General features: G+C 41.1%; 1 protein-coding gene across 1 annotated transcript in view; it reads right to left on the bottom strand.

The window, feature by feature from the left end:
• Positions 1–24,703, bottom strand: part of utrn (utrophin) — a 179,929-nt gene that overhangs the window by 31,131 nt on the left and 124,095 nt on the right. Inside the window, exons 62-70 of the mRNA XM_062437479.1 lie at positions 24,213–24,291; positions 22,809–22,869; positions 16,718–16,779; positions 14,212–14,286; positions 11,215–11,416; positions 10,485–10,570; positions 7,794–7,951; positions 4,991–5,157; positions 2,852–2,963 (exon numbers count right to left, since the gene is read on the bottom strand). Of these exons, the coding sequence (XP_062293463.1) occupies positions 2,852–2,963; positions 4,991–5,157; positions 7,794–7,951; positions 10,485–10,570; positions 11,215–11,416; positions 14,212–14,286; positions 16,718–16,779; positions 22,809–22,869; positions 24,213–24,291 (1,002 nt within the window). The remainder of the gene's footprint in view (positions 1–2,851; positions 2,964–4,990; positions 5,158–7,793; positions 7,952–10,484; positions 10,571–11,214; positions 11,417–14,211; positions 14,287–16,717; positions 16,780–22,808; positions 22,870–24,212; positions 24,292–24,703) is intronic.

Consider the following 24,703-nt stretch of genomic DNA (forward strand, 5'->3'; position numbering starts at 1 on the left):
CTTGCACCTTCAAAAGGTGTCAAACAAGTTGAGGTAAAGTGACAAAACTTTAAATTAGATTTTCCCCAGGCAGGAATAACAGATTTAAGTCTTATGTCTGTGAGTTTGGAACAGCTGGATTTTTTTTTTTTACAGCCTTGCTTGCAGTTCTATACAATTCTCGTTAAATATGTCTAAGAATAGCAAGCCTCAGGTCATATCAGCTTTTCAGTAGGACTCCTGTCAAAGCTTTTCAAGGTTTTTCATAATTTTGTTCGTCAGCCATTCCAGTATTGATCTGACTGCACGCTTCAGGTCATTGTTTGAGCAGAAAATCAGCTGTTGCACCAGTCTAAGGTGTTTGGCACCGTGATGCAAGCTGTCTTCAATAATTTGCACGTATTTGGCTCCATCCATTGCTCCCTTTGCGTATTCCACTTACTCCTGTTGAAAAGCCTCTGGACAGTATGCGCCTGTCACAGCCATTCTTCATAGCTGTGATGGTGATAAGTTGTGACTGGCTTTTGGCAGACACGGAGCTTAACATTATGGCTGATAAGTTCAAATACTCATTTAATCAATGCATACAATCTTTTGTCTTAAACTCTCAGCCTTTCATAGGCTTTTTTGAAGCTTCCAGGCTATCATGAGGCTATCATGAGCCAAACAGACCAGATCTGATTGTACTTATAGCCAGATCTGCCAGTAAAACAGTTTTATCAGCATAGTCTTTAAGTTCAGGATCTCATCTGAGGTCTGTCTTGCCTGGTTGGTTGGGGACCAGCTCTAAGAGAGTGTAAGAGAGACCAATAATGTCTTTACTGTGCTCCTGCTAAACGCACTGTAGATGTACCTTAAAGAAATAATTTGTAGTTATGTCTAATCAACTGGCCCCATCTGGAGAAGCATACTTACATTTTATGAGTTAATATATGAATGTGCTCTCTAGGAGATGTGGAAAAAGTCAAGGAGAAATGTTGAACCCTCTAAGAGGGCGCTCTTTATTTCTTACTTTTTCATTAAATTGGCAACTAAACACTTATGTGAGTAACGAACCCTATTATAAAGCACCAATCTTTAACCAACATTATAAGTATTTGTTGCTGCAACACAGCTGAAAATAAGATAATGTTCTTTCAAAGTCACAGCAGGCAGCTGCCGGGCATCTTAACTCAGGGAAGAATGATGACTGCTCCCTACAGCTGCTCCTCCAAAGTCAATATCTATCCCATTTGCAAAATTGAAAAAGCAAATTAAAAGACAGAAATGAGAAAAGTCTTCACTTCAGTCACTCAAAGTTTGACATTAAGCAATATTGAAACGAGCTGGCCTGCAAGTGTGTGATTCTAATTGAGAAAGAGGGCAATGTTCAATTTCGCCAAGCTCCCCTTTTATAATATTCTTCTCTCTGCGTAGTAAAGTGAAATATTGCTTTCTGGCAGACATTAAAAAAAGACCTCAGAAAGCTATGAGTATTTTACCATTTGTTCATGTAAATTCAAATGACCAGAGGTCTGTCAGGAGGTTTGATTGTGGAACAAGTGCATAGGACATGGGACATAGGGGCAAGGGGCAACAGTGATGTCAACCTATATTAATCATGGTGTATGGTGATAAAAATCTGTTCCCAGAGTCACGTGATGGGGGCTCACCTCCCAAAAGCAGGTCCCCACAAGGTTAACCATTAAATGTTGGGGTTAAGATGTGGTTATTGGTCACAAGTGAGGTAAGGGCTGGGTTAAGATTAGGGTAACTGTTAAGGTGGAGGAATTGGCTATGGTTAATGTTAGGTAAAGCTAAAGGAAATGAGTGTAAGTCAGTGCAATTTACATTTAAGTGACATAAACATGTTTGTATGTGTTACTGTTTTGATTTGATGGACATTGGGAAACAGAGCACTTGTACAGGGTCAGTACTCAGCATCTGGGTTAGGGTAAGGAAAGAGACTTCTGAATGCTGCATCCCTAAAAAGTATGTGGACATCTCAGGTGTCCAATTAAGGGAAACTGTAATGCAACCATATAAATCTTTAGACAGTGCACTTGTAAGGGGTCCCCCAGTGGCTTATAGGTTAAAATGCCCTACAGCAAAATATCTGTTTTGACTCTGGCTGCGGACCTCTGTTGCATCTTTCTTTTTCTCATTTCCTGTCATCTGTTGCTATCTAATAAAGGCTAAAAATGTCTGAAAAAGATAAATAAATAAAATAATGCACTAAAAAATAGTGTGCCTCAAAATGTATGGCATTACTTTGGGTAAGGTATAAGGTTTGAGTTTGATCTTGAGTAACTTAACTGGCCTGCACAGGAGTCCCACCCTCAATCTCATCAAACTCCTTTGTGATGAACTGGAATGTCGATTGCAAGCTGGACCTTATCACCCAAAATCAGAGAACTGGCCACACTAATCTTGTTGTGGCTGAATGGGATCGAATCTCTGCAAAATCTTGTGATAAGCCTTCCCAGAAAAGTGGACTCTTAAACATACCGCATTAATGCCCACACAGTTTTGTAATGACATGTTCGACAGTCACATATAGTTGTTATTTTTGGGAGTCCATGTACCTTTGCCAACGTAATATGTCTTGATATATTAAATATACAGTAAAAACTGACACTGCTGTTAAAGTAACATATGGTAGGAATAAATATTCAGGGAGTTAGGAGTGCAAGTCATTGGCTTATTTGACATTAGGAGAGGAATTTCTTAATGAAAGATGAGATAGGAGGTAACCAAACTGAAACTCTTTCATTAAATGGATGAGCAGAGTGTGTGAGCGTGTGGAAAAGAGATATGTGATGAGCTGCTGAACAAAGTGTGTGCCAATGTATTTATATATATGTGTGTGTGTGTGTGTGTATATTTCTCTCACCGGTGTGCAGTACTCCACCATTGGGTAGTTGAGCTTGTGGCCCTTGGCAGTGCGCCCAGAAAAGAAGCAGCTCTGACACACGTCGTAGTTGAAATGCTTCAGGCTGCGATACCTAGTGAGAGGGGAGAGAAAGGGAGGTGAAAAGTGAGATAAGTTGAGTTTGGAAGTAGTGTGTGTGTGTAGATGTCACTTTTATGTCCTCGGGGGGGCTGTGTGTGCGTGTGCGTGTGTGCAAGTGACCACATGTGTAGGTAGCTCTACAAGATGACTCATCTCCAGGCTACACGGGGGCTTCCTGGAGAGCTGTTGATTTCCACCTTCACTCTGTCACACAATCCTTCCACACACTACACTCAAACACTCCTCAATATGCTGACAGTGTGACAGACATTTGGATTTCCACCAAAACAACGTGACAACAACTGTCAGGATGTTGTCCTCAGCAGCTGTAGCCAGAAGGCCATTTAACAGCTAAATAGAGACAGAAGCCATTTAGACATAATAGCTTAAGTCTTTTATCTTTCTCTCCTCTCCAACACTCTCAAGGTTAGCTGACTGATGAGCTACGAGAGGGAGCCATATATCAAAGGATGCAACATCGCACACAACACCGCCAAGTCAAATGCGCCATTACGTACTGACACGCAGCATATTACTGTGAGGTGGGGGGGGCGTTAATTCACCTTCACAACGGGAGGTGCTGGGATCCTTTAATTAATGACTTTATCCACTAACAATTTCGGTAAATTATGGAGCGCTTATGTCTGGTCTGCTTTGGGAACATCATATCTGTTAAAAAGCGTTTAAAAACACTTTTTATTTCCAGTGAAGGCTGCTTTGCACAGAAATGATCAATAGAATATCAATTCAATACAATAGAGGAACTATAGCAATAGAAAAGGAACTAACCATATTCAACCTCTGCATACACTAAATCACAGCATCTCTGTAAATTATCATATTTCCTCAGACTGTGTGCCATTAAGTGCTTTACATTTATCCTACAAAGTATTTTACTGAAAACACCACTGAGGTCTTTTGTCTCTCTGACATTTTTTGGCAAAAGCTATCAAGTTTTAATCGATGCTGGCAGGTCCACCATTGCAAAAAATATGTGACGAAAGCACAGGAAATGGTGCGTGTTTCACGTGGTTCCGTGGCTTGTTAACTATCCCACTCATTTGTTACGCTTAAGAAAACATTTATGAAATGTAAACATCTGTGCTGACACATTATCGTCCACATGCTGCTTGAGTTTATGGATAACCCCATGTACAATGACAGATTAAAAACTAGTATTTACTAGAATTTACAAAAGACATGGAAAAAAACAACAACCTCGAAATCTACTTGTAACACGGTTGGTGTCATGTCTCAAGACCACACAAAACGCCTGCTATGCATTTTCCGTGCTCTTTCCTCTTCCCTTTCCCTCCCTCCGTCCCTCCGTCGCTCCCTCTCATCGATCAATGACAGAGTTTGGGAGACGTGTGCTTCATCAAATGTCTGACTATATTTCTCTTTTTGCTGGCAAAGCAAGGGGATCTGAAAGGGACATTCCTACAACCCTAGTTCACTTAGCATGGTGTTGCGCTTATCTACGGTCTCAGAAAAATCTTTTTTCCTGTTTTATTGAATTTTATGATAAAGTTCACTAAAGCATTGATTCTTTACCTGTTGTTTCTGTATACTAATGATTGGGAAACAACAGAAACAAAAGCACTTATGGTTACATGTGTGTGTGAGTCAGTCTCACACAGTATCAGAGGGTGGTCTGTTATGGATCCTTTGCCAAGCGATCTGCTCTTTTTGAACTTTGAGAATGTGGTGGTGTACTACATGTTTGTGTGTTTATGAACGTGTTGTTGTGTTTGTGAGTGTGCATGTTTCGTGGCAAACCTGCGGCTGGTATTTAGCCAGTGGTGGATCGGCTGCTGACATTTAGATAAATGCCTGCCCTCCAGAGCAGATCTGCCCTTTATGCTCAACCAGGAGAGAACAACGCAGAACAGTGCCACATCCAGTGTGCGTGTTAGTGTGTTTGTGTGTCTGGCCTCTTGTCACCTCTCTTTATTTTGTGCATGTGCTCGACAAACCCTGAATGAAATGCTTAATGTGAGTATGTGTGCGTGCGTTTACCTGAAGCCAACAATAGGACACTCCTTGCAGATGTTACACTTGGCTTGATGCTTCGCTGTCTCTGCTGCTGCCACTCTGTGCAGCACAGGAAGCCAAACCATGGACTGGGGTTCAAGGCGCATCCAATCAACAAACTGCCTGGGCTCCAGCTCCACCTTATTGGTCACCTGCGCATGAAAAAGGTGGAGCCAAGAGTTAGGAGTCTTCATGTCAGAAGTAGCTATGAAAAACACCCTCAAACACCTACTCTTAACTTCTGCTCTAAACCATTGGAGGTGTACTTGCTTTATGCTAATTTTGCTGTTTTAAATATGTGAAATGATTTCCTAAGCATCTTTTTGGGATTTTTTTTTTTTTTGTTCAACTGCAGATTCATAATGAGCCCAATGGAAAGCCAGCAATAGGGTGAGAAGCTTTGACAGGGCTGCTGTTACTGCTAAACAAATCAAAGACGACCTTTCCATCATTCTTGACAAACATAAAGGGCAACAAATGCAGCAAAGGGCAGAATACATTTGAAATAAGAAGAGAGAGTAATCAAAAGGAATAGCGCATGTGGGTTTGTGTTCCCCTGATCTCTTCCTGAGGCTTACGGTGTGCAAGACTGCAGAGTGTCTCAATTTTATTAACATATCCTTGTGTGAATAAATTCATGATACAAAACAACCTGAACAAGAAGCACATTTGAGCTTTAAAATTGAAATGAATCCTCACAGTCAATGCTTTCTTTTCTTTTGTAAATTACCAAAAACTGGTAATAAATATTTGCTCAGATTTGTACTCTTCTTCACTTATGAACAATTTCAGATTACTTTATTTTTATTTGAGTGAAGCTCTTGGTCTCAGTGAAACTGATTTGATTTAGGCATTTTACGTTTGAGAAGTTTTAGTTCTGTCGTAGATAAACTTCCTGAAAGGTTTTGAAAAGAGTAGTGCTTTGTATCATTACTGGGACTTGTACTGTAGGTATTGTATCAACATTGTATGAAGTCATTTAAAATGATATCCAGTCTTCAAGATCTCCTATGTTAATGCATTTAATGTAAAAACTCATTTGTTTTGTTTACACTTAAGTGAATTTTATGTACATTATTAGTGAAGTGTGATTCTTTCACTGTGGTTGAAGTAAAGTTACTTGTGGAGAAGTGAAACCTTCATCCTGATGACGTCTCAAATCATCTTTAAATCCTTTATCCTTCTATTTGACCTTCCCCTGCACAATCAGATTACGTCTTTGTCTCTCCTTTTCCATACGGTAGTCTCATCTTTGCCTTCCCTCTCTCCTCCTTTCCATCTAACGGAAGAATTATAGCACTTACAGATTAATTACTGCAGTGGAGAGATGGCTGAAAGGATGACTCGATAGACGGATGGATGGATAAATGAAGGAGACTGACAAAGGAACAGTCAAAGAGACCATATTTATGGCAGCGCAACTCGTTCATCAGAGACCCATTAAACCAAATAGACCGGGTGACTGCACTGTCACTGGCGAGGCAGAGCGACACACAGGTGTCAAAACATTGCTTGTGTGTGTGTGTGTGTGTGTGTGTGTGTGTGTGTGTGTGTGTGTGTGTGTGTGTGTGTGTGTGTGTGTGTGTGTGTGTGTGTGTGTGTGTGTGTGTAATTGTGAAAGGGAGGGTGTTTGTGTCAGCCTGGTTTCTACCTGCCGACTTGGTTTGATGATTGAATGAACTGCAACTACACTACAGCAATTCATGATCAAGTCTGTGAGCCGATTGTTTGTGCTTGCTTGGGTATGTACTCACACATGGTTGTTTCTCTGCGTGCATGTGTATGTGTTTATATGTAACCAAGAGGGTGAATTGTAAGCAAGGCGACAAAGGTGTTTGCCTTCTTGTCTTTTGCATTATTTTGAGATGACAAAAAGAAAGAGATAAAGATTTAAAATGCTGGTGTCTGCTGCACTCTGCTATTTTGGGAAGCACAGCGCAGGGTATCAGTGAAATTTATAGCCTCCTAATTTTACTGTTTGGCTTCCATTTATGACTGCTGAAGCATGAGCCAGGGGAGAAAAGAGTAAGAAAAATGAAACAGTGATCCCGGTGGATGAAGACATCATTAAATGCTAGTAATGTCCAGAGATAAACCCTGGAAAGGGGTTAGCTGGCCCCAGTAAAACCCTTGAGGACAGCCAGCAGAAGACTGGAGGCCATTTGAGGATTCAGGGTTGGTCAGCAGAGCTTAAATATTGAAACACTTTTACAGGTTTAAAAGAAGCAGCTGTTAGACAGCTGGAGGAGAGCGAAGTGCTTCATGACAATTAGCTTCAGGGAAGATGCATCGAAACATAATCTCTTACAGTGCTGATTACTTGCCAAAATGTATAACCAGCAATGTCCCCAACTCTAACAAGTGAATTTAGAAACCAATTCAGAAATGTTAGCAGAGACAGCTCCATGTCCTTCACAATCATAAACAGCCATGCAATAAATCCTATGTGTTGTAAGCTTGTAGTGTGTAGTGTAGCTTTTCACACAGTATCAGAAGTGTTTATTCATATAACAGAAATGTAACAAAGTGTCTTTGATCTGTCTGCTCTTATGCTGAGTAATTAGCTGCCTATTGCATTATAATGCACTTTCAAGTCTTTTTTCTCATTAATTTCATTTTTGAGTTGAGCATACATCCAGTAGTCATTCATTCATTCATTTATTATGTTATAACCCATCTGTGATGAAACTGAATCCCTGTTTTATATGATTCTGCTGTACACATTGTCCAGATGTCAACACTGACGTATGTGTTAAGTGCACATCTACATGCTTCTGTGTGAACATACGTGCTGGAAGCAGCTGCGGACGCTGGGTTCAATGTTGGACCCTCCGAAAGCGGCCACTTCCCCCAGCTGCCTCGGGATTTGGATGGCTTCGTGAAGCAGCAGACCGAGCTGCCTCTGGTCACACGTGTCACCTGCTGACGCTACCTGGCTGAAGAGGTCTGGTGGGGCGGATGATGGGGTTGGGGGAGGCGGTTGAGAAAGAGAGAGGGAGAGAGAGGGACAAAGAGAAAAAAAAATGAATAAAAGGAAGTGAGGGAAAGAGTCAGAGCATGTGGGTAATATTTAAAGAAAGAAATAAAGGTATAAATAGATGTAGAGGGAGGAAAAATTGACCATACTGCACATAGTGTGCGTGGGTGGAAGTTGGTAGGGAGGACATGGAAGAAACTAGGGAAAAGATACATTTTTAATCTTTCTGTCTCACTTCTTTCATGTCAGACTCTTTCTACCTAAATCTCTCCATCCCCTGCCTCCAACTCTCTTATTCTTATGGAGACTGACAGAGCTGTACTGGATGTGGATGCCTGCCCAGTGACACACAGGCTCGGCCAGTGAACGCATTATATTTTAAATGAAGTTATGAAACATCTCTGGGGCTCATGCACAAACTCAGCAAAGAGAGCACGGAGGGTGATCCAGAGAAAGAGCGGTGGAGGAAGGGGTAGAAACGAAGGGCATGACAGGTCTTTCTGCTCCGCTTGCAGCTGACTTTGATCTCTGTGTGAGGCCTGGCCATGATGCCAGCTCCAGTTATGTATGTGTGTGCGTGTGGTACATGCAAACACACCAGCAAAGATGTGTGGTCGCAAGCCTCTTCCTACACACCTTTTATGTCATCTGCTTGATCAGGCCCTCCCACCCACAACATGCTACTTTCTGCTCATTTGACATACACGACTGTCATAAACGAGTGTCAAATAGCAGCATGCCTGGTTAAGTGTGTGTGTGGGTGAGTGTGTGTTGCTGTGTAGCTATATGCATGAGACTGACAGCCAATGAGACTCTAAGAGTACAGGAGGACGGACGCAATCAGGCGTGTTTGATACCCTTCTCAGGCTAATAGAAACTGCCAGTGGAACCAATAGGCTCAGGGATGGAGACTGTGCCATGGTAAGTGAAAGAGAGGAGGAAGAGGGGAAAGAGAAAGGAGAGAAGGAAGGATGTGAGAGTAAGTAAGATAGAACCAAAGACAAAGTGGCACTGGTAGATGGATGAACAATGGTGTGAGCAGTGACAGCAGAGGAAGATAGACAGAGATAAAGCAGCAGAAACAAAGAGCAGGAAGACAAACTGACAGTCTCCTCCCAGTGCAGCAAGCCTATATTCATGCTTCCTAATCCTCAAAAATAAATCAGAATGGAAAAATTAAATAAAGAACAGGGGAAATGCGTAGGAGGTCTCTCATCCAATTAGGCGACCCGTTCTCCAGCGCCTCGGTCTCTCTCTGTCCTTCTCTCTAACTCTGTGAGTCTGATTAATACTATGGGTGGGAGTCACAGATGAACTCACAATAGAATACTATCATGATGCGATAACCATACGCAATACTTCACAAATAAATCGTTTTTATGTCATCTGTAACTGAAAAAAGAGAGAAAATATATTTCAAATAGCAGGAAATAATCAGATAATGTGCAATATTTTGGAACAGTATATTGGTTCCACAGAAAAGAAATGTCACAACACTGCTAACCATAGCCTCAGTTTTAACTGTAACTTCAGTTTGTATATATATCAGAACACTGTTAACTGTAGCCTCAAGTTGTAGCCTATAAATATTACAGTACTGATAACTACAGGCTCAGTTTGTATAAATTTCACAACACTGATAACTGTTTTTGCGTCTCACAGAGCTGCCGGCCATGTTAGTAAGCGTGATAAGAGACAACAGAGAGGTGTTGTTGTTTTTACTAAGATTTATTCCTTCTCTGTGGCAGTAAACACAACAAACAATCTGCCGATAGCTGCTATATTGAGAGCTCTACAAGATATCGTCAGAAGGCTGACAAGTGATGACGGTAATGGTATGATAACAGGGCTACTAACTCTCATGCATTGACCGTGAGATTCACACAGTTAACACTTTTCACATGCTCTCATGCCACATGTTCATTTTCTCACGCGGACACTCACAAAAAAAAATCACAACTGATAACGGCACGGCACGAAAAGAGGACACTGACAGCGCTCGGACAGAGAAGACAGAGCAGCGCGACGCAACGGCAGCACTGTGCAGCAGTGAGTTATTCAGACCATCAGGGGGAAAGCCAGGATTATACACAAATTGATACTGTAATGTATTCCCACGCATGCTGTTCAGAGTAATCTCAGTCAGTATGTCTCTCCTCTTGCGCCATGTGTCTCCATGAGGAAAGGCAGGGTAGTGGCGCTCCGGGTCGTGGCACTAAAATAGCTGATCTATTCTGAGCAGGCCTAAGTTTAAAAAAAAAAAATTGTATGGATACTTGGCACCAGTGTATCAATAGTCCATTGCAAGTGGAAATATCACAATATGTTGTAATATTGATTTTATGTCCAACCTCTAATTAATACTGCTGGGATGAGTGCACAGCTGTGCTGGAACAGTATGGGATGGATTCCTGTGGATTGGCCAGAACAGGGAGTTGGGGAGTGGTGTGTTTAAGAGCATGTGTGCATCAGCAGATACCTTACCTCGTCATTGGCACTTACATTTGTATTTCTCCTCCAGGTGTCCCTTCGAAAGAGAGAGCAATCCGATCTTCATGGACAGGACGCGGATCTTCCCACTGCGACCACTGCAGGGCCCCAACACACACACACCAGTCATAAATATATTGTGCATGTGTGTTTGTGTATATACAGTATGTTTTTGTGTGTTCAGTTCAGTTCAGATCTGATTTATGTGCTACAGCAGTGACAGAAAATCAATACTTGGAAATAGTGTGTGTGCGAGTGTGTTTGTGCTCTTGCACTTCTATCTTAAAGAGAGCTTTTGAGCTTCTAATGGCATTCACTGTATACAAACAGACAGTGTTTAGACAAGCAAGCATGTTGATGTTCAGCATATGAGAACATGTGTGATTATACAGTGCATCCATGCTGTTCAAGCCAATGCAGACTGTATTTAAACAGGTGCGCATGCATGTCTGTTCCCAAACAAACTCAGTGTTTAACTGCCATTGGCGTACTGACTGAGGCACTTTCTGGTGCACATAGCTTGTTGACAATGTTGGAATTTGTAGAGTGTGAGTGTGTAAATGTGTGGTGGTGAGATGCAACGCTTTCATAAAATTAGATTTTGAACATTTTACATAATGTATTATAATCATAATGTATTAATGCATAAACAAAAAGCTACATGAGGGACCCTTGAATAATTAAGGTACATTTTTAAAAAGCCAAGATGTGATGTTAAATGTAACACAGATGGCACACATACGTGTCATAGACATTCAGCAGCCAGTTGAGACTCATGTCGACACAGAGTGGCACATTGACCAGGTCTTTGTGCTCCTGCTCCAGGCCGTCATAGATGGACGTCAGGCAGTTGATGACGTCCGGAACGGACAGCAGCTGATTGTTGTTTGTGAGCTTGTGCTGCTCAAAGGTGTTCTGGGCCACGTTAAGGTCCAACAGGTCCACTGCAGATGAAGAAGAGAGACAAAAGATGGAGGAAAAGCGGTCGAAGAGTGACCGTGGCAAGTGGAGGAAGATGGAAAAGAAGGGAAAATAGGACAGCAACAGGGAGGCAGGAACATAAGTTAAAGTTAAGAAAGGAGAATATGGGAAATGGAACAGTGAAACAAGAAAAAGAAAATTGAAAAACAAGAGATCACATAAGACATGACAAGGGACAGAGAGAGGAAAAAAGAGTTAGAACGATTTGTAACACTTCCATCTTTCTCATTTGGCTTCCAGCAGAAGCTCAGCAAATGCCAGCAAAAACTGAGGAAAAGGACACGGAACTGAAAATGGCACAGGCTATTCATAGAGGCACTTCAGAACTGCACACTTGACTGATAATGTGTCCAAAATAGTTCAAAACAACTATCTGCAAGAATCTGCTGGGAATACAGGCACAGATCAGACGGCTCATTGTGGTGAAATATTAATATGAGAGAGAAATGTGAACAAAAAAAATAAACAAGGGGAAAAAAAGTCAAGAGAGTCAGACTGAGAACAGAATCTAGTTTCTTATAATTGAATTTATTGGCTACATATTCAATGACAAAGCAAAAAAAGGAATGTTATATTTATATCATTTACTCATGCTCTACTGTATGCTGTAGCTGTCATTTATGTATCTTGAGAGTGGAAGGGACAGGCTGATCAAGTCCTTTGGGACAACACTATCAAACAAAGTAGCCAGCTGCATACACACACCAGATGTGAGAGATAAACACACCTACAGCAGCTACTCTATAGTAGATACTATAATTTTCTGTCTCCCTCATTCTCTCACACACACATAGACAGTTACTGACACATCGTGGTGGTTATGTTAATCCAGCATGACTGAGTTTAAATTCCAAGACCTCTCTATTCTATAAAACAATTTTGTCTGTTGAGACCTCAAATATTTTCTTTTGTAAGGAACAACCAACAGCTCATCAAGACATTTCTGGAATCAAGTGTATTTTTATTGGCTCTGATGCATTGATGTGCCTTTATTCTGTCACGTATTGAGATACTGCTGAAACTGTTGAAGGCCAAACCTGATACTAAAATACTTAAGAGGAGTGTTTTTGCAGTGAATGTACCACATATTCAAAACACAGATAGTGTGCATTTGAAACAGATTTACAGTTATTAAAGGCTTAAATCATGATGGAATTTCTAATTAGTCCAGGAAAAGGTCATTATGTTGTTCTATATGCATTTTTCCCTCTGTATCATTGGCACATTTCCACATACCAATTAAACACTGCTCCTTCTCGAGCAACCTTCATCCCCCCCTCACACTCCCCATTCTTCTCTCCCTGTGAACCCCTCTCCAGCTCCTTGCCTTGCGTTCTCCCATTCCCCAGATAGCACTAATTACTGGGGTCTACCAACGAGGAGCGGACACAGCAGGGCAGCCATGCTGACAGAAAGCAAAACTTTACTTCTCTCCAGCTTTCTCACTACACATGCTGATATGAAGCAGAGAAGCTGTGGCACATTAGTGGGATGCCACGCAAGCTCATTTGCGCTTCTCCAGCCCCCTTGGCACAGACTTAACCCAATTAGCCATTTCATGGTATCCCTGTCATTTGTGTTTGTGTATTTGTATATATGTATGTGTGTGTGTGTGTGTGTGTGTGTGTGTGTGTGTGTGTGCGTGTGTGTGTGTGTGTGTGTGTGTGTGTGTGTCTGTGCACGTGCACGTGCCATTCTCTCTCACACACAGGCATGTAGCCCACATATGCAAATTAGCAAATGTTCATACAGGTCTCCTAGCAAAGATTCCACATGAATCCAGGTTAATAGCTAATAACTACTGATCCTATGCGTGTGTGTTCTGTGTGTGTGTGTGTGTGTGTGTGTGTGTGTGTGTGTGTGTGTGTGTGTGTGTGTGTGTGTGTGTGTGTGTGTGTGTGTGTGTGTGTGTGTGTGTGTGTGTGTATGGCCGTGTTCTGCGAAGTGACTGTTCTAATCTAATGGATGAAATTGAATTGCAGTGCCCCAAGTCGAAATCACTCAGGCTAATGCATTCCCGTCACAAACACATGAGATCAGAGAGGCAATATAAGACAGTAAACTAAAATGCTTGAACGCCTGAATCACTCAAACTCATTAACAACCAACAAACACAATAAAACACTTTGATACCCATGATTATTCAGGTACACAGGCTTAAAGCTTCTTTGCATGAGCACACACACACACACACACACATACACAAACACACACACCTACAAAGTGTATGGTATATTTTATCTTTTGCACACAGAGCAAACTTTTTCCAAACAGCAGAATGTAAATGAGCTGTGGGGGCATGCAGTGTGAGTTGGTATAATAATGTTAACAGCACATGTATTGTTTGTGTGTGTGTGTTTGTGTGTAGATGGGGTAGACAGCCACCTGAGACAGTAGGTAATAGATGCCTGTATCAAAGCTTCCATTATAAAACAAGAATACAGCAGCTCTCTTGTTGAGAAAAATGCTAAAAAAGCCCAGTTTAAAAGAAAATCCCACCTGTGCACACCAAATGAGGCTGTGCTCAACAGGCTTAACACAAGGACCAGCTGTGACTGTGCATGGACACAATCCACGCACACACGCGGACACAATGCGTGCAGCTTTACAGCCAAAATATCCTTGGCTCCAGCATTGTTCTGGCAAAGCTTCAAATCATTACTGCATCCCCCCGTTGCACCGAGACTTCAAAAGATGCAGACCATGAGTGTAGGTAGTATGGTGTGTGTGTGTGTGTGTGTGTAAGCGTCTTACTTACAGCACAGTGCTTTTTGTAGTCTGCGGATCTTCATGGCTGTTCGGTATGCTGAGAATCTCACATTGTTCAAGTCCGCTACAGGCGGGGATAGACAGAGAGAGATAAAAGGTAAATGGCCAAAAAGAAAATGGAGGCAGAAAATCGCAAAACAAAAAGTAACAGAAATCTGCCTACTGGGCAACACAAGCTGGACCTCCGTCTTCAATGAAAGCCGACTTTTTGTTAGTTATCGTCTATGGAGATGACCGTGGGGAGAGGGGGGGTGGGAGGGTGTAATGTGGACTGTGTAATTAGGTTAGTGAGTTCTGTCTCAATGGGGGCTGGTGCTATTTGTTGAGCTGCTGGCCTACAGCGAACGCTCCCAAAGTTTCACAGCTTATTACTCATCTGGCTGCTCATTAAAAAAACAGTCACACTGGACACCCCACAGGGACACAGACATGCATATGAATATGAGCAGGGAGCAGGAGAGAGGAAAAATATCAGGGTGCAATTTCATCCAAGTTAGAAGTAAAGTGTAAACTAAATGGTCAAGTGACAAATTGGTTTACAGGATGGAGTTAATTCCTTCAAATGATCAGGGACCTGTTTCACCAAATTAGCAACATGAGCCTCTTCTAGTCATATTTAGCTGTTTCACTAATCAAAACAAACTTATACCATTCTTGAGACAAATGCACAAGCATGCAAGAACCCTCTAATATTACGTGCCAGCAGTGCTCAAGGATCTTTTTAACTATTTAATTGGTCAGTCCACCAAAACTACACTGCCTTACAAAGCCAAAATGCACTTCAGCTAGTAACCAAGTTTGTTTTACTACATAAATTAGGCAGTAGTTAAACAAAAACACACTGCTAAAAAGCTAACTAGCCTAGCTTAAATGCCCTTTAGATTGTCCGAACAGAGTTCAGAGTGATCTTATCAGACTGTCCTTCTCCTGTTTTGTTGCAAGGGTGACATATCTCCTAAAATGTAATATAGTTAAGATTTTAAAACTTACATAACTGTTAAACTTCAAAACCTTTTTTCTTTATTTCACTGTATCTGTACATATCTGTACATACTGCTGTCTACCTTTGTAAGATAGATAAACACATCTTCTGACTCACCCCTTCTGCTTTAAATCAATAGATAGTTTAAAGCGTATTTGCCAAAGTTTTGAAATATTTACCTCTGAAATGTATGCCTTTACCACAATACAATGGTAGTGAAAGGACTTTTGTTTGTGGCGCTCACAGCAATTACAAATTAAATGTAAAGAATTTAACAGAATCAGCGGCCTTGTTACTCAGGATAACGCATAAAACACACCGACTATGTTTACATGCACAAAATATTCTCCTTTTTGCTCTTATTCTGAAAAAGACAATTTTCCTACTAAGCTGTTTACATGGCTAATGAAAATGAATATTTCACTAATATTCCCGTTTACATGCAGGGGATTTTCTCTGCTCCAGTGGGAATGGGAATCACGAGATATCCGCAGGCAATTAAGTAAACTACAGAGATGAAAAACATTAGTGAGCTGCTGCCTGATATTAAGTGATAATATATGTGATATTGATATGTCTGATATTATGAATTTATAGTTTCAGGCACATCCAGTACCTAGGTTGGCCCATGATGATTACTACACTGCTGAGTGTTTTTGGTGCATCACACTGAGTCGTCACCATCAGTCTATGGCTGCATGCCAGGATAATAACCAATCCCCTCCATCCCCGTCATGAAGAAGGCGTGCTCTGTTTTTCCAGCCCACCTTGAGCAGCTCTCCACTCTCCTCTCATTTGTCTCCTCTGTCTGCCTTCCTGCTCCAGCATATGTCATTTTGTCTGTGCAGGGGTGCGTTACACAATGCATCTCTATCCCAGCCTTGCAAACTGTCGGGTAGTTGGTTTGTTTACAACGCACAGAGTAAACAGGCAAAAAGCAACCCAATTTGAGATGCATATTATGAATGCGCTATATACGTGTCCAAAGAATGCTCCTAAAACCCGAATATCATCAGCATATTCCACATGTCTTAATTGGAAAATGCTACATTTGGAATAAGGCCTTATTCAGAATATCCAAACTGAATATGCTGTTTACATGACCCATATCAAATTTGGAATATTGTCATACTAATAATAGTGGAATATCAGTGTGCATGTAAATTAAGTCATTGTGAATAGTTTGTGCTAGAATTACTTTCTACCTATGAAATACCAAAAAGAGTTGATGGTGAATTCTGTGGATTATCCAGAATGACAGGAACACTTTTTGGAGAAATTTAATTCTGCAGTTGAATCTTTAAAAATAACTTTGAGCGCCACAAATTAAATTCAGCTGTGTTGTACCTAAGTGGAGGCATACATCTCATAAACAGTTATAGTACCTGGGCAAATAAAACCAAAACTACATTCATAAATAAATAAAAAATAAATCTTAAGATTTCTGAAATTATAATGTAACATCCATTTTAAAGGCTTGAAGACAATGTGTAAGGTCGTGTGTGCCTCTCACCTAGTGACTGGTAGAGCTCTGTCATCTTTGGATGGTCCCAGCAGGTTGTCTGCGTCTGGTGACTGAAAACCACAGCAATAAAAGACACCCATCAGACCAAAAAAATTCAAGAAACAAATAAGCCGACACACAGAAACAGGCATACACACAACCTGACAAACGCTCTAAGACTAAAATATGCTAAAGCATACACACAAAATAGCACCAGTAGACACAAGACATCAAGTACACACTCAAAATCGATACACACTTGCAATAGCACACAAGCTAACATCAGAGTTTAAGCTGCCATCTGTATTTGATGTGTGTAAACATTGTCAATGCTTCACTGTGGGACACAGGCTACAGTTTTCTCCACAAAAAATAAATCACAATGCGGAAACCATAAGAAACTTCTGAGTGAAACGGGAAGACACACACACACACATACACAAGAATAGACACATAAATGTGAATCTCCCATCACAACAGGATCTGCCTTTTCAAACATGGGATATAAATATAAGGAAACCAAGTCTCAACTCTGTGTTTTATATCTGCTTCTGACAGAAGCCTCACACACACATACACACACAAAATATAAACAAACCAAATTTACTGAAAAGCCAAAACTACAAAAATAAATAAAATAAGACCCGTGCTAAACCGATCAAACATGGTTGCCTTCACACATAGGACGGCAAAGAATCTGACTTTTCTCAAGCTGTGGCTGTCAATCAGTGCCTCTATTTGAGCGCTGATGGCTGTGTGTGTTTGTATATACTGTATGTGTGTGTGTTTGTTTGTCTCAAGAAGGCACCTGGCTGTTATAAGCCACACTCAGAGCTGTGTGGAATGTTTGAGACGATTTCTGGAGGAGGGTTTTTCAAAAAAAATGTGTTTTTGAATGTGGAAGCTCCCCTGTGGTTTGTGCGATGGCTTGCTCTCTCCTGACAGACGCCAGGTGGAGAAGTTGAGTGCTGACTGTGAACCGAGGTGGTGAGATCGACGGCAGGAGCTCGCCTTGTACGCCGATATTAATCACCATTCACTGGCTGTACAGAGTGATGACCTCTTTCATGCCAGCACAGGCATTGCTAATGCCTGGACCTGCTCACGCTGAGGACAGGCTTCTGTTTTATTTAGACGGCCTGCAAAGAGCTTGGCTGAGTTGACAAAGTGGTTCAATGCATCCAAGTCGGGGGATTTGCTGATATTTGCTGCACACAAACACAACTAGAAGGAAGAATACCGGATGTCCGAACAACAACTGGCTGACAGCCATTGCTGTAAAAACTGTTTTTTCATTATAATCTAAGTGCAGCAAGGTACATGAAAAAAGGCTAGAGCTGGTACAATGATGGGATACACGATCACCTCGCTACACAACAAAAACCTGGATCCTAATTATGTAAACACATCAAAAAGCAGGCAGCATTTCCATCAACCAAAAGATTAGACAGCCTTTGCTTATATCCACAGCTCATGAATGCCACAATGCGGATGTCTGTCGGAGTTGTCAGGTTCGACTGTCCTCAACGCTCTCCCTTCAACGCATTCCCTTTGTAATGCCTAGGAAATCTTTTTTTTTTGTCCTGAAGGATGGAAAAAAACCAAACTGATGACACATTTACTACAAAGCTGCTACAATTTAGATAACACAGCAGGAAACATTCTTAGGCAAGGAGAAAGGCATCACAGAAAATTAAACAAAAACTGAGATTTTCTGGCAGATATTTAAGTTGGCTGGAGATGCATACAGCTGTACATCCTCGGTGAACCCAGTGTGAAGTATTCCCAAAATAAGAACAACTTCAACAACAACTTTAAACGGCTATTTAAATGTGAGGATTATGTATTGAACGCTGTACTTTGTCACAAATTAGTTAATTGGAGCCATTGAAATGACCCCACCTCTATATCCATACTGTAGGTGAGATGATAACTGATAATGAGCATTAACGCCTACTTTTCTTGTTGGAATTCATGTCCCAATTAGGCAATTACTTCTCATCTTGAGCAAAGCAAACTGAAATGGAAACACAGCAATTAAAATGGTCTTTTATCAGAAATTGTGGTTTTCCTGATTTTTCAGACGTTGGCTAACTATGAGCGAACGTGTCTGGGGATGAAGCCACTTGGGTATTGTGTAATGCATGTGACATTTTCCGTCATAAACATCATTAAATGATATCTCAAAGTGAGTGTCAATAAATCAAATGGGGTCACGGAAGGGCAATACTGCAGCAGAAGGAGGAGGGATGAAATTTGTGTAGCCACCAAGGTATCACAGAGGGGGAATAACCTTTTACAAGATGTTTTTAGGAGATTTCTCTGTGAGCGAGCAAACAAAATCAGCAACTGAAACCTTCCAACAGAGGTCAGCAGTCTAACTCTCTCAGACTCACAGATCACCATGATAACAATTAAGCTTATCAAAAATAATTGCTATTTCCTTTGACGTTTTTTGTTTAGCACAGACATTCCCAGCTGATACGGCATCCAACAAAAGGTTAAAGTGGTTTTGATAATTGCTTACTTCTTTGCCGTTGCTCCATAATTAAACGTAACCCCTGATTTTCACACTACTGTGACTATGAGTCTGTCTGTCTGTCCTACAATAGGACAGAGAATGAAATGATGTAATCAAAAATCGATACATCTGGGGAGTGAAAAATTTAAATAATCCTTCAGCCATGCACAGGCATGCATCCATCCTTGCCCCATGTTCACATCAAACTGTTGGCTGCAGATCAGCAAACACTTCTGCAGACCACTTTTCTTTGCTGCTGGGAGTTTGTCACTGTCACACACGCCAGGAAAGGCCCCCATGAATAACCATGAGTCTCCAAATGAATGATTACTTGCATATTTGGATATCCAAAGAGACAGAGTTAGTTAAATATCTGAGTAGGCGAGGGGAAGATTTCAAGTATTCCCCCCCCCCCCTTGACAGCAACCTGCCAGACATGTCATGAAGAGCCTGTGACAGGTGATAAGTGTCTGCATTCACCAACTGACATTTTCTGTCTTTCCCTGCCTTTCCTGTCACCTCCTCTGCCTCTTCTTCACTCTTAAAAAAAGCTGCCTTCTCTCTCCCATACATTTCAAACAGCTTTGGATTCTTCTTCAAGCTTAGTTAAATTTAGAGCAGCACACAGTCCATCCATGTACTGTATATAAAGGCTTTTTGCTCTGCTTGGTACAACCAAGTGCACACACAACTTGTCATGTGTCATGTTTTATGAAAAAATACAGATAGTATAGGAGAAATAGAAACTACTAGAAAAGTCTCAGAATACAGAGTAAACTTTGCAGACTTAAAGTTCCCTTTCATATAGCCCACCAGATGTGTGTGAACCCTACTGAAAACACCAGAATGGGTGAAATGGGGCAGCATGCAAGGTTGCCAGCGTGAGGCAGCGGGAATAGAAGTCGTGTGAAGCCGTTTGATTTTCCCCCCAATATGTCGCTTTAGCTCCTTCGCTACAGGGGGTGGATAAGGCATGGTTTTAATCTGGGACCCTTTGTCAGCTCAGAGAAAAGAGGCAGCGTATGAGAGGGGATGAAAGAGGAGACGAGGAGGGATTCAGGGAAATGAATATGTCAAAAGACTGATGGGGTTGCACCAAAGATGTCAAAGAACTGAAAGTGACCTGTGATTAGCCCTAGAGATGGGTTAAGAGTTCAGTTTTCAAGCTGCAAATTAAGCGGGTACACCAGCCTGTATGTGTATTTGTATGCATGGAGAAGGATGAGAGAGGGGAATGCTGGCGATCTGTAAGTGCAGGCAGTCCAGTAGCTGTGAACGTTCATGAAAGACCATCAGCCACACACTGTGGTTAACGTTGAAGGAGAATTGATTATCTTTTTCCTGAAAGGCGGTTGAGGGTTAACGTGAGAGATGCCACGGAAAGAAAAAAAACCTGGTCCAACCAACCTAGAGGCATCATTAGAACATATGGTGTGTACTCATATTGTGTGTGTGTGTGTGTGTGTGTGTGTGTCTTCGGTTAGATTCCAGTTGGATTTCATATGAATCTTTGGCTGTGTGTATGCGTTTTCTTTCCAGTATGAGAGTGTGCATCTCTGTTTGTGTATTGTTTTGTGTGAATGCCCTTGTGCAACATGTGCTTTGTTTGCACGAGTTGGCGGATGCAGGTTCATTGGCTGGGCACATCTGTGATCACAGGCTTTTGTTGACTCTAAAGTTATAAGCCTGTCCTCCGAGTCACTGCCTCTCTCTGGCTTTCATCTCTGATCCCCCCTCTTGTGCCAAGCTGCAGGCCTAAACACAGCGCAGGTGTCCCTCCCTTCCTCTTTGTGTAAATCCTATCCTTTTCTATGTCGCTGTCTGGCTCTATATTGTCTGTCTGAAGGTATTTTATATTGACCTTCTATCTGATCAACTCTGAATGTTCAATATTATTTAATAAATCAAATAAACTGTTTCACATTGCTTGATAAATTGTTTTTACTAGCTAACGGTCCAAACTCTACACAAACTGATGAATATGCAAATTACTCCATCTCAAGCAGGTTTCATGTCCCTGCAAGTTGAATTCTTGACCGTTCCAGCATGAATATAAATGCTTTGAAAAATGATTGCATCAAAACTTTTCGGAGATGTTTAAACTATCACCCATAGTAAGATGGCGGGTTGCTTTAAAAAATGGCTGTTTTACTGAAACAGTGACATTTTGACTCATGACATCAAGCGATTTAAGAGCGCAGCCTATAAAAAAACTCCAATTTTATCATCCTAAATCACAAAGTTAGGCTGTAACACTGTTCCAACAGAAACAAAGAAAGTACAACTGACAAATGATAGCTCAAACTACTACCCACATTTTTCTGAACACGTGATGCCCCATCGGACAAAGACAAAGGTGAGTTCAGGTCAGCATTAGTCAGCACTTTACTGACATACGCTTTGAGGATTCCTGGATAATTAGGTCCATCTTACTTTGCAAACTGATATTTCCTAAACAGAAGAAAAGCACCTACCGACATAGGTCTCCTCTCTGCCTGTTTAAATAGAAACCTGCTGTTTGGCCTAATTTGACAAAAATTAAAATGGGAAGCAGGACGTGAGGCTAATAGTGACTATTAGAACAATGTGGGAAACTGTCATGGGATTCAGCCAGGTATTATCTATTCAAAAAGGAGATGCTAATGTTAGATTGAATGAGAAAAGTAACAAAGCTTGAATATTAATATACACATAGGAGCAAATTGGCAGAAAGAAGTTTGTAACAGTGGGCAAAATGAATGATGTGGACAGAATAAATATAAAGCTATGGCTACCTGACTATTCATGGATGATGTATGGGAGAGGTCACTAGAGGTCAGAATGTGAAAAGGTTGAAAATATTTAAATACTATAAGTCATGACTCATGAGCCATTTTACAGTATGCAATGAATGTTTTTGCAATTCAAAATCAAAAACTCTGGGTGCAATATACTGTCTTATACTGTCCACCCACAAGGGGACAACAAATGTACAATATCATTACGGGGGTAGATTACAAAACAACACAAAAAGACCTCACTTCACTCTTCTTCACAACATTGTGTTAATTTTTTCTCTAACTTTTGCTTTTTTTGAAGGTCTATATAGTTTTACCTCTTCAGTCCTAAATAAAACTGAGATGGGAAAATCAATTTTAACTGCTCACAACTCACAAACAAGCACCCTTTAACAGGCTGACACTGCATTTTAATAAAGGGTCATACACAAAAACAACATTTAAAAACCAGTAACATAGAAGATGCAGATAAACACCAAAAAATAAAGGAAAACTGGATTTAAAAACATCAGCATTTATACAGACAACACAATGATTTCTCTGCCTTGAATGCCTTACCAGTGTATAATCACCATATTTTATACACACACACACACACACACACACACACACACACACACACACACACACACACACACACACACACACACACACACACACACACACACACACACACACACACACACACACACACACACACACACACACACACACACACACACTAACAGATATGCAAAAACAAATGCACACAGTTTATACCGAGGCACAAAGATGACAATCGAAGCAATTTCTCAGCACTTACTTGATATAATATGGAACCTTATTCTGAGAAACTGCACGTTGCCACGGGAGCTGCACAGAAGCTGCAGAGCGAGAGACAAAGATAAAGAGACACCGAGATGAAAAAGGAGAGAGAGACAAAAAGTTTAACAGTCAAAATCAAAATACCATCTTAATAAACATTGCATAATTTTACCCTGCAGCACATAAATCCATTTAGCATTCAGAGCTCGACTTGAAATAATTTATATCTACCACTTCCATAAAAACATAGTCCACCTACTGTACTGTATATAAGGAAGATTCTTACTGTTTAAGAAATGGAGAAGAAGGGGGGGGAGTAAATGGGTATTGTTTTCTAAGCAGAAAGAGGGAGAACAAAGACAAGAGAGCATGAAAGGAAATTAAAAGACAAATGAAAAAAAAAGTAGAAAAAGGTGCCAAGATTCATGTGAAATCTTTGTGGGTATGAACAGTGACAACAATTACTGACAGACAAAGGGAATGGGAAATTTAAAAAATGACAAGCTGATTCAGTATTAACACCAACATCAAATTTGAGAAGCTCTCAAGAGCAATACGGAGTGGAAATGTTTCTTGATTTATCGCCCTCCCACTTTCCCGCCTCCTTGACACAGCTTTATGCACAGATAGAGAGATGAAAAGACAGTAAGAGAAAGAGATTAAGTGCGATTGGGAGATATAGTAGATGGATAGGCCAAGATAAGAATACAGTACGTTATTGATCCCTGAGGGAATATTAAGCTACTAGTGTAATGAGAGTGAATGTGTGATGGAGGAGATAGCGTCATCATTCTAGGAAGATGAAAGGAGAAACAGTTGTTTTTTGTCTGGTACGGCTGCTGAGCTCTCAGCAGGGCTTACTTAGTAAATCCGCGTCTATTGGTGACACAGCACTGCGGCCAAGCTTACCACCTGCTCTGAATCAAACACTGTTCATTTTGTCTCTGTGTCTGACAGCCAGCAAAGCAAATCAGGTGAAGCAGAGGGGAAACTAATGGCTGTATGATTATAGAAAATTATGATAAAGAGAGAAATGGGGACTGAGAGACTGGCTGCTTTGTTTAATGTTCATAGTCCCGCATTTGTCTTTTCTCTTTAGCTTTGTCTCTCTCTGCTAATGACCACTCTAAAGAGGTAGAGGAGGAGGAAGTCTGTGAAGAACTGTAATTAAGCTTTGCATTATTCAAGAGTAAAATGCCTCGTCTGCAAATTGTGCATGTGAGTATGCACATGCACACGCATATCCACTGAGCATATGAAGCAGATGGACAATGGGTGAAGATGAAAAGATGGGAAATGAAAAAGTGAAGCAGATGTGAACCAGTGTAACTAAGCGGAAACAAACTTGAAGTCCCCCAAATTGATCTAATTTCCAGAGAAAGGTAAGTGGTTCTGTACTCACTGGAGAGGAAATGTTGGGAGGAGGGGCCAAAGTCTCGGTGGGCTTCCTGAAGGAGCTTCAGTCTGTCCTCTACTGCCACCTGCAAGAAGACAGAGAGACAGTTGAGACAGTTAGCTGTGGGCCTGAAAGTTGTACTCACAGAGAAAAAGAAAAAAAATTGCTGTGGCTGGAGCTGGCGTCATGGTTGGGATGAATTCAATTTCAATGCAATTAAGTTAGAAGTGGATTTGTTGTACAACCCTGAGCTCAAGGAGATTTTTTTCTCACTGAGGTATAAAGACATTTACTGTATCATACTGAGTTATGCTACATTATCTAACATCCCGCCATCTAGGAGTTCACTGATGTGTGCAGCATTGTATAGAATTATACAGCACATCTGAATATCAGTTTGAACTAACTGAACTAAAGTGAATTTACCCCTGAGGGTCTAGTTCCCATTGTTTCCATTCTTCATACCCATGCAGCTTACACTGCTGCTGCTACCCCCC

Source organism: Scomber scombrus, chromosome 17, assembly GCF_963691925.1.
Source record: "Scomber scombrus chromosome 17, fScoSco1.1, whole genome shotgun sequence".
Classification (NCBI taxonomy): domain Eukaryota; kingdom Metazoa; phylum Chordata; class Actinopteri; order Scombriformes; family Scombridae; genus Scomber; species Scomber scombrus.